At 41.4% G+C, this 13,240-nt stretch overlaps 2 protein-coding genes across 2 annotated transcripts in view; one reads left to right on the forward strand and one right to left on the reverse strand.

The window, feature by feature from the left end:
- Positions 1–13,240, reverse strand: part of MRPS25 (mitochondrial ribosomal protein S25) — a 455,776-nt gene that overhangs the window by 108,763 nt on the left and 333,773 nt on the right. The gene's annotated exons all lie outside the window — the stretch shown is intronic.
- LOC309607306 (uncharacterized protein C3orf20) overlaps positions 1–13,240 on the forward strand; it is an 89,315-nt gene that overhangs the window by 16,289 nt on the left and 59,786 nt on the right. Inside the window, exons 5-6 of the mRNA XM_082345706.1 lie at positions 5,344–5,479; positions 6,477–6,761. Of these exons, the coding sequence (XP_082201832.1) occupies positions 5,344–5,479; positions 6,477–6,761 (421 nt within the window). The remainder of the gene's footprint in view (positions 1–5,343; positions 5,480–6,476; positions 6,762–13,240) is intronic.

The raw sequence follows: 13,240 nt of genomic DNA on the forward strand, positions 1-13,240 counted from the left end.
TGTCTATGTGGCTGTTTTCCTCTGCCACCCGAGGATGTGACTACCCCATGATGTTGCATCATTCTCACTAGGATGTTCAACGCTGCTGCATTTCTTATAGGTTCCTGATATTGTTTAGAAATTATTCTCACACATGCGTGCTAGGATGGGTGGTTAACCTTCCCTAATAGTTTATAAGTAACCGTGTGTCCTAGCTTGCCCGGGAAAGTCCCAGTTTATGCTGTTGTCCTGGCATAACTATTAATTATACCCACTTTCACTCCAAAGTACACTAGCTTAAAGAACATATTGTAGAGTCGTTGTGGTTTTAAGTCACTTTGGGTTTGGGACCTCTGCTATCTGTTCCATGTACACATGCTGTCACACCTTGCCCGCTGGCCCCCTTTGCAGTTCCAGGGTCATGCAGACTTGGAGCAGACAGGCTCCAGGAGTTGGACCTACTCCCTGAGCAGACAACAACTATTTCTGGAGCACAGCCCAACTTTACAGGCAGAGAATTGAGAGAAATCTGTCAACAGTGGTTCCTGGTTATCACACTTGGGGACCCAAAGCAACTAGGGGCAGGCCAGAAATGGATGCTCAGGCCAGCAGATGTTCCAGGAGGTCAGCCAGCAGGTAGGTGGACCTCAGGGTCAAGTCTCTGGTCTCACAGCTGGAGGAGTCAGGAAAGGGACCAGGAACCACTCAAGGTGACAGATACCAGACATGGTACCCAAGCACCAACCAGAAACCTCAAGGCTTGGCTGACAGAAAGATTCCATTCTGAGGCCTTCAGGGCTCAGTTGGAGCCTAAACAATGCCCCTGGCCTGAAGACTCATTTTTTTTTTAAATTTAATTTAATTTATTTATTTATGGCTGTGTTGGGTCTTCGTTTCTGTGCGAGGGCTTTCTCTAGTTGCGGCAAGTGGGGGCCACTCCTCATCGCATTGCGCGGGCCTCTCACTATCGCGGCCTCTCTTGTTGCGGAGCACAGGCTCCAGACACGCAGGCTCAGCAATTGTGGCTCACGGGCCTAGTCGCTCCACGGCATGTGGAATCTTCCCAGACCAGGGCTCGAACCCGTGTCCCCTGCATTGGTAGGCAGATTCTCAACCACTGCGCCACCAGGGAAGCCCTGAAGACTCATTTTATTTTTGAGTCCAAGGTGAAGATGAGCCTGCATATATCAAGGGAGAGCATGTGGCTCCAGCTGAGTAGGCAGCAGAGGCTCAGAAGCAGGCAGGACCTGAATAGATGCTTCTGGAAATTCAGCCATGGATGATCACCTCCACAATTTTATGTCATCATATCCTCATACCACCTAAGACTTGCCATGGGGGATAACTGTGAAAATAATGGAAATAAGCACAAAACATTGCCACCACAGATTTGAGCAGGCAGAAGAAAGAATCAGCTCGAAGACAGGACAATGGAAATTATTGAGTCTGAAGAACAGAAAGAAAAAAGATTGAAGAAAAATGAACAGAGCCTAAGGGAACTGTGGGACACCATCAAGTGGCATGTGCATGTGGGAGTCCCAGAAGAGGAAGAGAGATCAAAAGAGGCAGAGAGAATATTTAAAGAAATAATGGCTGAAATTTTCCCAAATTTGATGTAAGACATGAATATAAACATCAGAGAAGCTCAGTAGACTCCCAGAAAGATGAACTCAGAGAAACCCACACCAAGACACATTAATCATCAAACTTTCAAAAGACAAAGACAAAAAGAGAATCTTGAAAGCAGTAAGAGAGAAGTGAATCCTCACAAGGAATTTCAATAAGATCATTAGCAGGTTTCCTATCAGAATTTGGAGGATACAAGGTACAGGGCAAATATATTCAAAATGCTTAAAGAAAAAACCTGTCAGCTAAGAATCAATTCTGAATTCAGTAAAACTGTGCTTCAAAACTGAGCAAGACATTAAGACATACAAAACCTGAGGCAGTTCATGACAACTAAATCTGTGCTGCAGGAAGTGCTCAAGGGAGTCCTGCAAGATGAAATGAAAGGACACTAGACAGAACCACAAAGCTATATGGAGAAATAAAGACCTCAATAAAGGTAATACATAGGAAATAATAAAAGCTAGTATTATTGTAACAGCAGTTTGTAACTGCACTTTTTGTTTTTCTACATGATTTAAGAGACTAATATATTTAAAGAAAAAAATTAGTGTAAAAGCCAGTATTACTGTTAACTTTGGTTTGTAGCTCCAAATCTTAGTTTCTACATAATTTGAAAGATTAATGCATTTAAAAGAGTTGTTAATTTATGTTTTGGGACATACGATATAAAAAGATGGAATTTTTAGGACATTAACAACTGACAGTGGTGGGGATGATGCTGTAAAGGAGGAGAGTTTTTGTACGTTATTGAAGTTAAGCTGGTAAAATTCAAATTAGAGTGTTATAACCTTAGGATGTTAAATGTAATCCCCATGGTAACCACAAAGAAAATAACTACAATATACAGAAAAGGAAATGAGAAATTTTAAAATTTCACTACAAAAAATTAAAACAAATGAAGACAGTAATGCAAGATATGAAGAACAAAAAGCTCTAATAAGGCATTCAGAAAATAAAAAACACAGTAACAGAAACAAGTCCCTCCTTATCAGTAATTCCTTTAAATGTAAATTGGTTAAATTTTCTAATCAAAAGACAGAGATTGGGAGAATGAAAAGAAACTCATGATCCAACTATACACTATAAGAGACTCATTTGAGATCCAGAGACACAAGTGGGTTTGAATGTGAAAATATGGAAAAAGATATTCCATGCAAATAGTAACCAAAGGAGAGCAGGGGTGACTATACTAATATCAGGTAAAATAGACTTTAAATTTAAAAAGATTACAAGAGACAAAGAAGGACATTCTATAATAATAAAATTTCAATACAGTAAGAAGATACAACAGTTATAAACATTTATGCACCTAATGACAGGCCGTCAAAATATATGAAGCAAAACCTGACCGATTGAAGACAAGTAGTTCTACAGTAATAGTGGGAGACATCAATAACCCACTCACAATAATGGATAGAATAACAGACAGAAGTAAGAAAATAAAAAACAACACAATAAATCAACTAGATCTAACAGACACATGCAGAATACAAACAAAACAACAAAAACAATGCACATTCTTTTCAAGTGTACATGGGACATTTCTCGGATAGGTCATATGTTAGGCCACAAATTAAGTCTCAGTAGCTTAAAAGAAATAGATTTCATTCAGAGTATCTCATCTAACCACAATGGGATGAAGTTAGAAATCAATAACAGAAGGGAAACTGGAACGTTTACAAAATTGTGGAAATTAAATAACACACAATCAATGGATCAAAGAAGAAATTACAAGGAAAACTAGAAAATACTAGAGACAAATGAAAATGAAAACAGCATACCAAAACTTATGGGGTACAGTGAAAGCAATGCTAAGGGGAAAATTTATAGCTATTAATGCTTATATTAAAAGGCAAGAAAGATCTCAAGTAAACAACCTAACTTTACAACTTAAGGAACTTTAAACTAAACCCAAAGCTAGAGAAGGAAGGAAATAAAGATTAGAGCAGAGATAAACTAAATAGAGAATATAAAAACAACAGAAAATCAATGAAACCAAAAGTTGATTCTTCAGAAAGATCAACACAATTGACAAATCTTTAGCTAGATGGACTAAGAAAAAAAGAAAGGAGACTCAAATTCCTAAAATCAGAATTGAATATGGGGCACAACTACTGATTCTACAGAAATGAAAGGGATTATCATAGAGTACTATGAACAACTAACTGTGTTCCAACAAATTGGATAAGCTACATGAAGTGGACAGATTCCTAAAACACAAAACCTACTTAGACTAAATCATGAAGAAATAGAAAATTTGAACTAGACCTATAAATAGTAAGAGATTGAATCAGTTATCAAAAATCTCCCAACAAAGAAAATCCCTGGACCTGATAACTTCAATGATGAATTCTACCAAACATTTAAAGAAGAATTAATGCCAATCGTTCTAAAATTTTTCCCCAAAATTGAAGAGGGAACACTTCCCAACTCATTCTGTGAGGCCAATATTGCCCTGATATTGGAGCCAAAGACACTAGAAGAAGACTACAGACCAATATACCTGATGAACATTGATGCAAAAATCCTTAGCAAAATATTAGCAAACAGAATTCGGCAGCATAATAAAAGGATTATACAACATGACACTAAACAGGATTTATTCCTGGAATGCAAGCATGGTTCAACATGTAAAACTCAATCACTGGAACTTCTCTGGTGGTCCAGTGGTTGACTCTGTGCTGCCAATGCTGGGGGCCCTGGTTCGAACCTTGTTCAGGGAACTAGATCCCACGTGCCTCAACTAAAAGATGCCGCATGCCACAACTAAAAGATCCTGCACGCCGCAATGAAGATCCCGAGTGCCACAACGAAGACCTGGCACAGCCAAATAAATAAATATTTTAAAAAACTGAAAAGAAAGATTTGGTCTATACCTATAATGGAATATTATATAGCCTTAAAAAGGAAGGGAATTCTGCAATATGTTATAATATGGGTGAAACATGAGGACATAATGCTACATGAAACAAACCAGTCACAAAAAAGACAAATACTGTATGATTCCACTTATAGGAGGTACTTAGAGTAGTCAAAATCGTAAAGATAGAAAGTAGATTGGCAGTTGCCAGGGGCTGGGGGTAGGGGAGAATGGAGGGTTATTGTTACAGAGTTTCAATTTTATAAGATAAAAAGAGTTATGGGAATAGATGGTGATAACGGTTGCACAACACTGTGAATGTATTTAATACCACTGAACTTGCCTCTTAAAAATTAAGTTGGTAAATTTTTGTTATACGTATTTTACCACGAACACACACAAAAACTCCCAAAACATCACAGTCTGAGTCCCAGTTGATACACTCTGCCCTCTGCCGAAGGCCGAGATAAGCCAGCATCAGAGAAGTGTTGAAGCCCTTGAGCTATTGAGATGGAATTGGGACTTTTTGTCTTAAGTCAGAAGTGTCACAAGGGAATCCCTTCTGCATCCACCACAGCCACGTGTGTGCTCTCTCCACCCAGGACCAGGCCGCCCTTGGGGAAATGTGGCTGGATTCATCACTCTGCATGAGTGTTCCTGACACACACTCGGTTGACTCACAGAGTGCCGCCTCTGTTTCATAAGTGACCTGCTGGGGATTCTTGTCCCTGGAAGCGTAAATGATTCCCACAGTTATTTTGATTCTCAAGGGATGCAGCTCTCCTGCTCTCCCTGCCCCCTCACCCCAGGTGAACATGACGTCTTGAGAAACCATTTTCTAAAACCCTCCCTAACCTCTTCATCTCCAACTACAGGCAAACCCAAAAATTTGGAAGAAGTAGTCTCGACATCCCCACAACGAGGAGCGGGAACCTCTGCCTCTGAGGTTATCGAGTTCAGCGACCCCTGCCCTGAAGCCCGGGAGAAGCTGCAGGAGATGTGTCGCCTTATGTGAGCACCTTAGTGGCTGGGGGCGGATGGGAGAGGAGGGCACGGCCTGTGTGTGCGTGGAGGGGGATCACGGACATGTCGGCTACCCAGTGCCCCCAGCCACAGTGACAGGGTGATAGTCGTCCCTCACACACACATCCCTAGTCCTTCCACATTCACAGTGCTTTTCAGTCCTACTATGACCTTATGAGGAAGGCAGGTTTATGCCCATTTTACAGATGAGGAAACTGAGGTACCCCAAGCACATGGTAAGGCATTGTCTGAGGTCCCACAGCTCAATGGGCCTGTCCCAGGATAATGTTCTTTGCCTCCTCACTGGTGAGACCCCTTTGCATGGCTTCTTAAAGTTTACACACCCTTACAGTTAAGAATGTTTATTTCTTGACATAATTTGTCAGATGTTCTCTTAGAAAAAAAGAAACAGCTCTCAAAACAAACAAAAAACACTGACATGGGTGATTAATGGTATTTATGATTTTGTGGGTCCCACAAGTCCTAGCAAGTGAATCTGCATTTCTCCAAAGGCCCGGACCATGGGCCATAAAGGATTTCAAACCTAGTCACATCTAAGCATATATGTGTCCTGGGGCTCCCAGGCCACTGTCACTGCAGCTGTAGAATATGTGTAGAGGGCAGCCACCCAGTTTGCTCCTTACTGTGACATTCCAGAAGGAAGCTGTCTTCCTTTGTAAGCTCAGGATTGGGAGGTGATCAAAGCCTCCAGCTCTGCCACCCCATTCCACACGCAGCTCCATTCCATGGGTCCCCACCCCTGTGCAAAAGGTGGAAATCAGGCCAGGGCCGGTCTCAAAGGGGTATGGGGACCTTCCCAGTTCTTCCTAAAAACATTGCCTGTAAGGATGAGGGGTTGGGTAGGGACAGGTACTTTGGGGACAGGGAAATGGAATGGGAGTCTCGGGAGCTGGGGAGGGGCTGCAGAGAGCCTGGTGAGTGAGAGGCGAGTGGCTAGAAAATATGTTGGTCTCCTTCCCTGCAGAGAAGCCGAAAGGGTCTCGTGGAAAGGGAGGAATATCTTCTACCCCATGATCTTACGCAACTACAGGGCAAAGATGCCCCCTAATCTAATGTCGACCCCCAAAGGGGACGCTCAGACCCCAGGCGCCCACCATCCTCACCCTCCAGGTGCTCAGACTTCCACTCCCACCCCTCACCAACCTCCTGCCCATCATCTTCACTGGGGCCGGCATTCTCAGGAGTGGAAGGCACCCAAGAAGGCCATCAAGTTGCATTACACCTTCTATGATGGGTCCTCCTTCGTTTAGTATCCTTTTATTTGGTGCTTCCCTTTCTCCCCAGCAGCTCAGCCCAGAGAACTCCAGGCTTTGACAAAGCCAGAGTGTTTCCTTTGACTTTTCATTTGGTCAGAGAAGCCTGGTGATGGGTCCTCTGGGGTATTAAGAGTTTGTCCAGGTCAGAGAAGAAATACCAAGAGTCAAGCCTCAAATTCAATCCTGATCAACCAGGACGTACTGAACCCGACTATCTGTGATCGCATGTCAGTGCGGGCTGGGGGTACAGCAGCAGTCCCTGCCTTCGAGGCTCTCCCAGGTGGGAAGAGGTTGGAGACACAGAACAATTCATCTTTAGCCGAGAGAAGGTGATAGGAGACCCTTCATCCTGGGGGGGGGGGGGTCTTTGTCCTTCTGTCCCAGTCTCAACGGGTAAGCCCTGTGGTTCTTGCATACTTTGCCCCCAAGATCCATGTATTTGGAGTCTAACCCGCACCGCAGATACCCTGCCTGGCACATGCTCGGGTTGCTCTGCAGCTGAGGTCTGTTGGTATTCATGAGCATATGGGCAGCTGGGTCCCAACCTTGGGGTGTGTGAGTGGCACAACGGAACACATTTTCTCGTTGAGAATCTGGTGAAAGCTATAGACTCTCTAGAAATATGAACTGACACACATGAATGTAAAACATATACTGTGATTGCAGGGGGTCTGCAGACCTTCAAAGTTTGTCCATGGACAAGAACCCTAGACTGAGGAAAACTAAGATTTCTAACGTGCAGGGTAAAGGCTGAGAGTTATGCATATTTTAGCATGAATGGAGTCAGATTGCTTTCTTCATTCACAGATGTTTATCGAGTATTATATGCAATGATTAGTGGAATGGAGTGAATGTACCACTTTACCTTAGAGGGAGGTGGCTCTCTGTACTGTCTCAACAGGCGGCCCAGCAGGCCTGCCTGGCCAGGGCCCCCCTTGCTTCGTTTGGCCTCCTCTCCACTGAACTGGGAATTCAGAATTTCAGTGCCTGTCAAAGGAGTCCTGTTGTTTCTCTGACCATAAATGAGTGCATTCATTACCCTCTGCTCAGCCCTGCTTCCGGGGCACCTTGTGCATTGAACTCAGCACACACCTTCCCAGGCAGCTGCTGCTCACAGGGGTCATGGGGCTCCCTCTCCCCCGTTTTCTTACTCCACACTGCGTTGAATGGGACCATCGCCCTGAGCTCGTGAAGCTGTGTCTGTGAATTAGGTTGCTATTGGCAGGACCAGAGAGGGGTGGGCAAGTGTAGATCAGGGGATCAAGGTACTGCAGCCCAGCCTGCTGGGATCTGTGTTCCCTCGCCTGCCACAGAATCCCAAGGACCCCCTGCTGGGACCACCCCAGGCCTCAGGCCATCGATGCTGGTGCGCTTGACTCAGACCCCAGTGATCTTGGTCATTAATGTATTTCCGCTGTGGGAGTCCCAAGAGGCCTGGGTTCTAGGCCCAGTTCTTCTTGGTGACCCTGCACAAGCCATTCCATCTCTCTGGGCCTCACTTCTCTCCATTATAAGGTGAGGAAGTTGGACCCAGTGATCTTGAAGGACAGCATCTGTGTTACTGTGATCAAATGGCCAAAACACACGTGCAGGTGTTGGATCCCTCTGGAGTAGAGAAGATGTTTGGGAGGCACTTCCCTCCCTCATGGGTTCCACAGAACCCTGGACTCGGCAGCTAATTCTGTCTTCACGGAGACTGCTGGGCAAAACTCTCAGGTAGAAGTGATGTGTCTGCCCTTGGATTGCCAAAAAGCTCCAAGCCCCAGTGGGTTTGCACTGGTCAGTGTCAGACCCCAGAACCATCCCGGCATCCCTTTCATTTGGGCTGTCAGCATCTCCTTGGATCTCTGTCTTCAATGGCTGAGTCTCCTGTCAAACTTCCCTCAAGTCCTTTTTTCATACAAAGATACAAACTCACCACATTAAAAACAAACCATAATCACCATGTGCCCAGTACTGTGCTAAGTGCTGTTCCTTTAGGGATTTGTTGAGCATTCAGAACTGCTGTGAGGTGCACATTTTTTTTAATATGGTAAAATGCACATAACATTTACCGTTTTAAGCATTTTGAAGTGTACAATTCAGTGGCGTTCATAGTGTTGTACAACCATCACCACTATCTAGTTTCCAGCACTTTTTCATCAACTCAGAAGGAAACCCTGTACCTATTAAGCAGTCACTCCCCATTTCCCCTCCCCCACAGTCCCTGGCAACTGCTCATCTGCTTTCTGTCTCTACACATTTCCCTATTCCAGACATTGCATATAAATGGAGTCACACAGTATGTGGCCTTTTTATCTGGCTTCTTTCACTTAGCATAATGTTTTCGAGGTTCTTCCATGTTGTAGTATGCATCTGTTCTCCCAGTTCCCCCACCAGGGATCGAACCCCAGCCCTTGGCAGTGGGCGCACAGAGTCCTAACCACTGGACCTCCAGGAAATTCCCTCCTTTTGTTTTTTTGATTGGGGTGAAATTCACATGACATAAAGTCCTCTTAATGTGTACAATTTAGTGGCATTTAGCACATTTACAGTGTTGTGCAACCAACTCCTCTATTGAGTTCACCCCAAAAGAAAACCCTATACCCATTAATTGGTCACTCCTCATTTCCCTCTACCCCCAGGGGCAACCACCAATCTGTTTTTTTGTCTCTATGGATTTGCCTATTCTGGACATCTCATATAAATGGAATCTTACAATATGGGGCCTTTTATGCCTGGCTTCCTTCACTTAACATAATGTTTTCAAGATTCATACATGTTGTAGCATGTGTCAGAATTTCCTTCCTTTTTGTGGCTGACTAATATTCTATTGTATGGATATACCACTTTTTAAAATCCATTCTTTCATTTATGGACATTAGATTGCTCCCACCATTTGGCTAGTGTGAATAATGCTGCTATGAACATTCTTGGAGAAGTTTGTATTTGCACACTGTTTTCATTTCTTTTCGGTCTATACCTAGGAGTGGAATTACTGGGTCATATGATAATTCTATATTTAACTTATTATGAAAACATTCAGAATGTTTTCCAAAGTGGCTGCACCATTTTACATTCCCACCAGCAATGTGTGAGGGTTTCAATTTCTCCACATCCTTGACTATACTTGATATTTTCCAATTTTTAAATTCCAGCCATTCTAGTGGGTGTGAAGTGATATCTTGTCATGGTTTTGACTTGCATTTCCCTAACAGCTAATGATTAGGAGCATTTTCATGTGCCTTCTTTGTAGAAATGTGTATTCAAGTCCTTTGCCCATTTTTTGATTAGGTTGTGAGAGTTCTTTTTATATTGTGGATACTAGGCCCTTATCAGATACATGATTTGCATATTTTTTTCCTGTACTGTGAGGTGTCTTTTCATACCCTTGATAGCATCCTTTGATATACAAAAGATTTAAATTTTGATGAAGTCCAATTTTTCTATTTTTTTGGATTTTATATCTAAGAAACTATTCCTTATTCTTCTGCTTTCTTCTAAGAGCTTTATAGTTATAGCTCTTACGTCTAGATCTCTGATCCATTTTTCAGTTGATCTTTGCATATGGTATGAGTAAGGGTCCAACTTCGTTCTTTTGCATGTGGTTCCCAATTGTCCCAGCACTATTTGTTGAAGAGACTATTCTTTCCCTCATTGAATGGTCTTGTCGCCCTTGTTGAAAATCAATTGACCATAGATATATGGGCTTATTTTTGGACACTCAATTCTGTTCTGTTGATATATATGTCTATTATGCCAGTACCACACTGTTTTATTATCACTTTGTAGTAAGTGTTGAAATCAATAAGTGTGGGTCCTTCATCTTTATTCTTTTCTTCAAGATTATTTTGGTTATTTGGGTACCCTTGCAATTCTGTACGAGTTTTAGGATCAAGTTTTCCATTGCTGCAAAAAAGATTGATGGGATTGGTAGGGATTGCATTGTATTGGGTTGGCCAAAAAGACCCTAAGATGTTACAGAAAAACCCAAACAAACTTTTTGGTCAACCCAATATCTGTAGATCACTGTGGGGAGCATTGCCATTAACAATATTAATTCTTTTTTTTTTTTTAATTTTATTTATTTATTTATTTGGCTGTGTTGGGTCTTCGTTTCTGTGCGAGGGCTTTCTCTAGTTGCAGTGAGCGGGGGCCACTCTTCACCGTGGTGCACGGGCCTCTCACTGTCACGGCCTCTCTTGTTGGGGAGCACAGGCTCCAGATGCGCAGGCTCAGTAGATGTGGCTCACGGGCCCAGTTGCTCCATGGCATGTGGGATCTTCCCAGACCAGGGCTCGAACCCGTGTCCCCTGCATTAGCAGGCAGATTCCCAACCACTGCGCCACCAGGGAAGCCCCTATTTCTTCCAATCCATGAACACCGGGAACAAATGATCTGAAATGCTATATGAGCAACAACTACAATAGAAAAGCAATAAACAAAAGGAAATGATACCATTTACAATAACATCAAAAAGGATAAAATACTTTGGAATAAATTTAACCAAGGAGGTGTAAAACTCGTACACTGAAAACTACAAAATATTGCTGAAATAGAGAGGACTGAAATGAATGGAAAGACATTCCATGTTCATGAAGGACAACTTATTTCTATGTGTTGATGTTGTATCCTGCAACTTTGCTTTGCATGTTTCTAGAAATTGGTCCTTTTCAACTAGGTTACCTAACTGGTAGAGGTACAGATCTTCATATAATTCTCTTATGATCTTTTTTCATTTCTGTAAGGTCAGTAGTAATGTCTCCACTTTCATTTCTGATTTTAGGAATTTGAGTCTTCCTTTTTTTTTTTTTTTTTTTCCCCTCAGTCAGTGTAGCTAAAGTTTTGTTAATTTTACAGATCTTTTCAAAGAACCAGTTTTGGGTTTTGTCGGTTCTCTCTATTGTTTTTTCTCTTCTCTGTTTTGTTTTTCTTTTCTCTAATCTTTATTATTTCCTTCCTCTGGTAGCTTTAGTTTTACTTTACTGTTCTTTTTATAGTTCATTATGGTGGAAGGTTGGGTTATTGATTTGAGATCTTTCTTCTCCTTTAATATGAATATTTAAAAAATTTTATTGGAGTGTAGTTGATTTACAATGTTGTTAGTTTCTGCTGTACAGCAAAGTGAATCACTTATACATATATCCACTCTTGGTTTTTTAAATTTTTAATCTTTTTATCTTTTTTAAAATTGAAGTATCGTTGATTTACTATATCCACTCTTTTTCAGATTCTTTCCCCATATAGGTCATTACAGAGTATTGAGAAGAATTCCCTGTGCTATACAGTAGGTCCTTATTAGTTATCTATTTTTTATATAGCAGTGTGTATATGTCAATCCCAATCTCCCAGTTTATCCCTCCCCCCCACCCTGTTTCACCCCTGGTAACGTAAGTTTGTTTTCTACATCTGTGACTCTATTTCTATTTTGTAAATAAGTTCATTTGTACCATTTTTTTTAGATTCCACATATAAGTGATATCATATGATATTTGTCTTTCTCTGTCTGACTTCACTCAGTATGACAATCTCTAGGCTGTATAAAAAAATGAAATAATGCCATTTGCAGCAACATGGATTGGACCTAGAGACTGTCATAATATGAATATTTATAGCTATAAATTTCTCTCTGGGTACTGCTTTCACCTGATCCCATAAGTTTTGGTATTTTGTGTTTTTGTTTTCATTTATCTCAAAGTATTTTCTGATTTCCCTTGTGATTTATTCTCTATCCATTAGTTGTTTAAAAGTGTGTGCTTAATTTCCACCTGTCTGTGAATTTTCTAAATTTCCTCTGCCAGTGATTTCTAGTTTCATTCTGTTGTCAGAGAATATACTCTTTATGGTTCCAGTCTTTTGAAAATTTATTGAGACTTGTTTTGTGGCCTAACATACTATGTAAACCAGAGAACAATCCATGTGAACTTGAGAAGAACGTGTATTCTCCTGTTGTCAAGTGGAATGTTCTGTATATGCCTGGTAGGTCTAGTTGGTTTATACTATTGTTCAAGTCCTCTGTTTCTTGATTGATTTTCTGTCTAGTTTTTCTAGCCATTATTGAAAGTAAGGTAGTGAAGTCTCTCTTATTGTAGAACTATTTCTTCCTCTAATTCTGTGCATTTTTGCTTTATATATTTTAGGGCTCTGTTGTGAGGTGTTTATACGTCTATAGTTGTTATATCTTCTTGAGGTATTAGCCCTTTTCTCAATACATAATGTCCTTCTTTGTCTCTTGTAAAAATTTTTACTAAAGTCTATTTTGTCTGATATCAATATAGCCACCTTTCTTTTGGTTACTATTTGCATGGAATATCCTTTTCCATCATTTCACTTTCAACCTAGTTGTGTCTTAGCATCTAAAGTGAGTCTCTTGTAGATAGCATATAGTTGAGTAATGTTTTGTTTTGTTTTTGTCCATTTGGCAGATCTCTGCCTTTGGAGAGTTTAATCCATTTATATTTAAAGTAATTGATGATATGGGAGGACTGAATTC

Source organism: Balaenoptera borealis, assembly GCF_965194805.1.
Source record: "Balaenoptera borealis genome assembly, chromosome: 12".
NCBI classification, from domain to species: domain Eukaryota; kingdom Metazoa; phylum Chordata; class Mammalia; order Artiodactyla; family Balaenopteridae; genus Balaenoptera; species Balaenoptera borealis.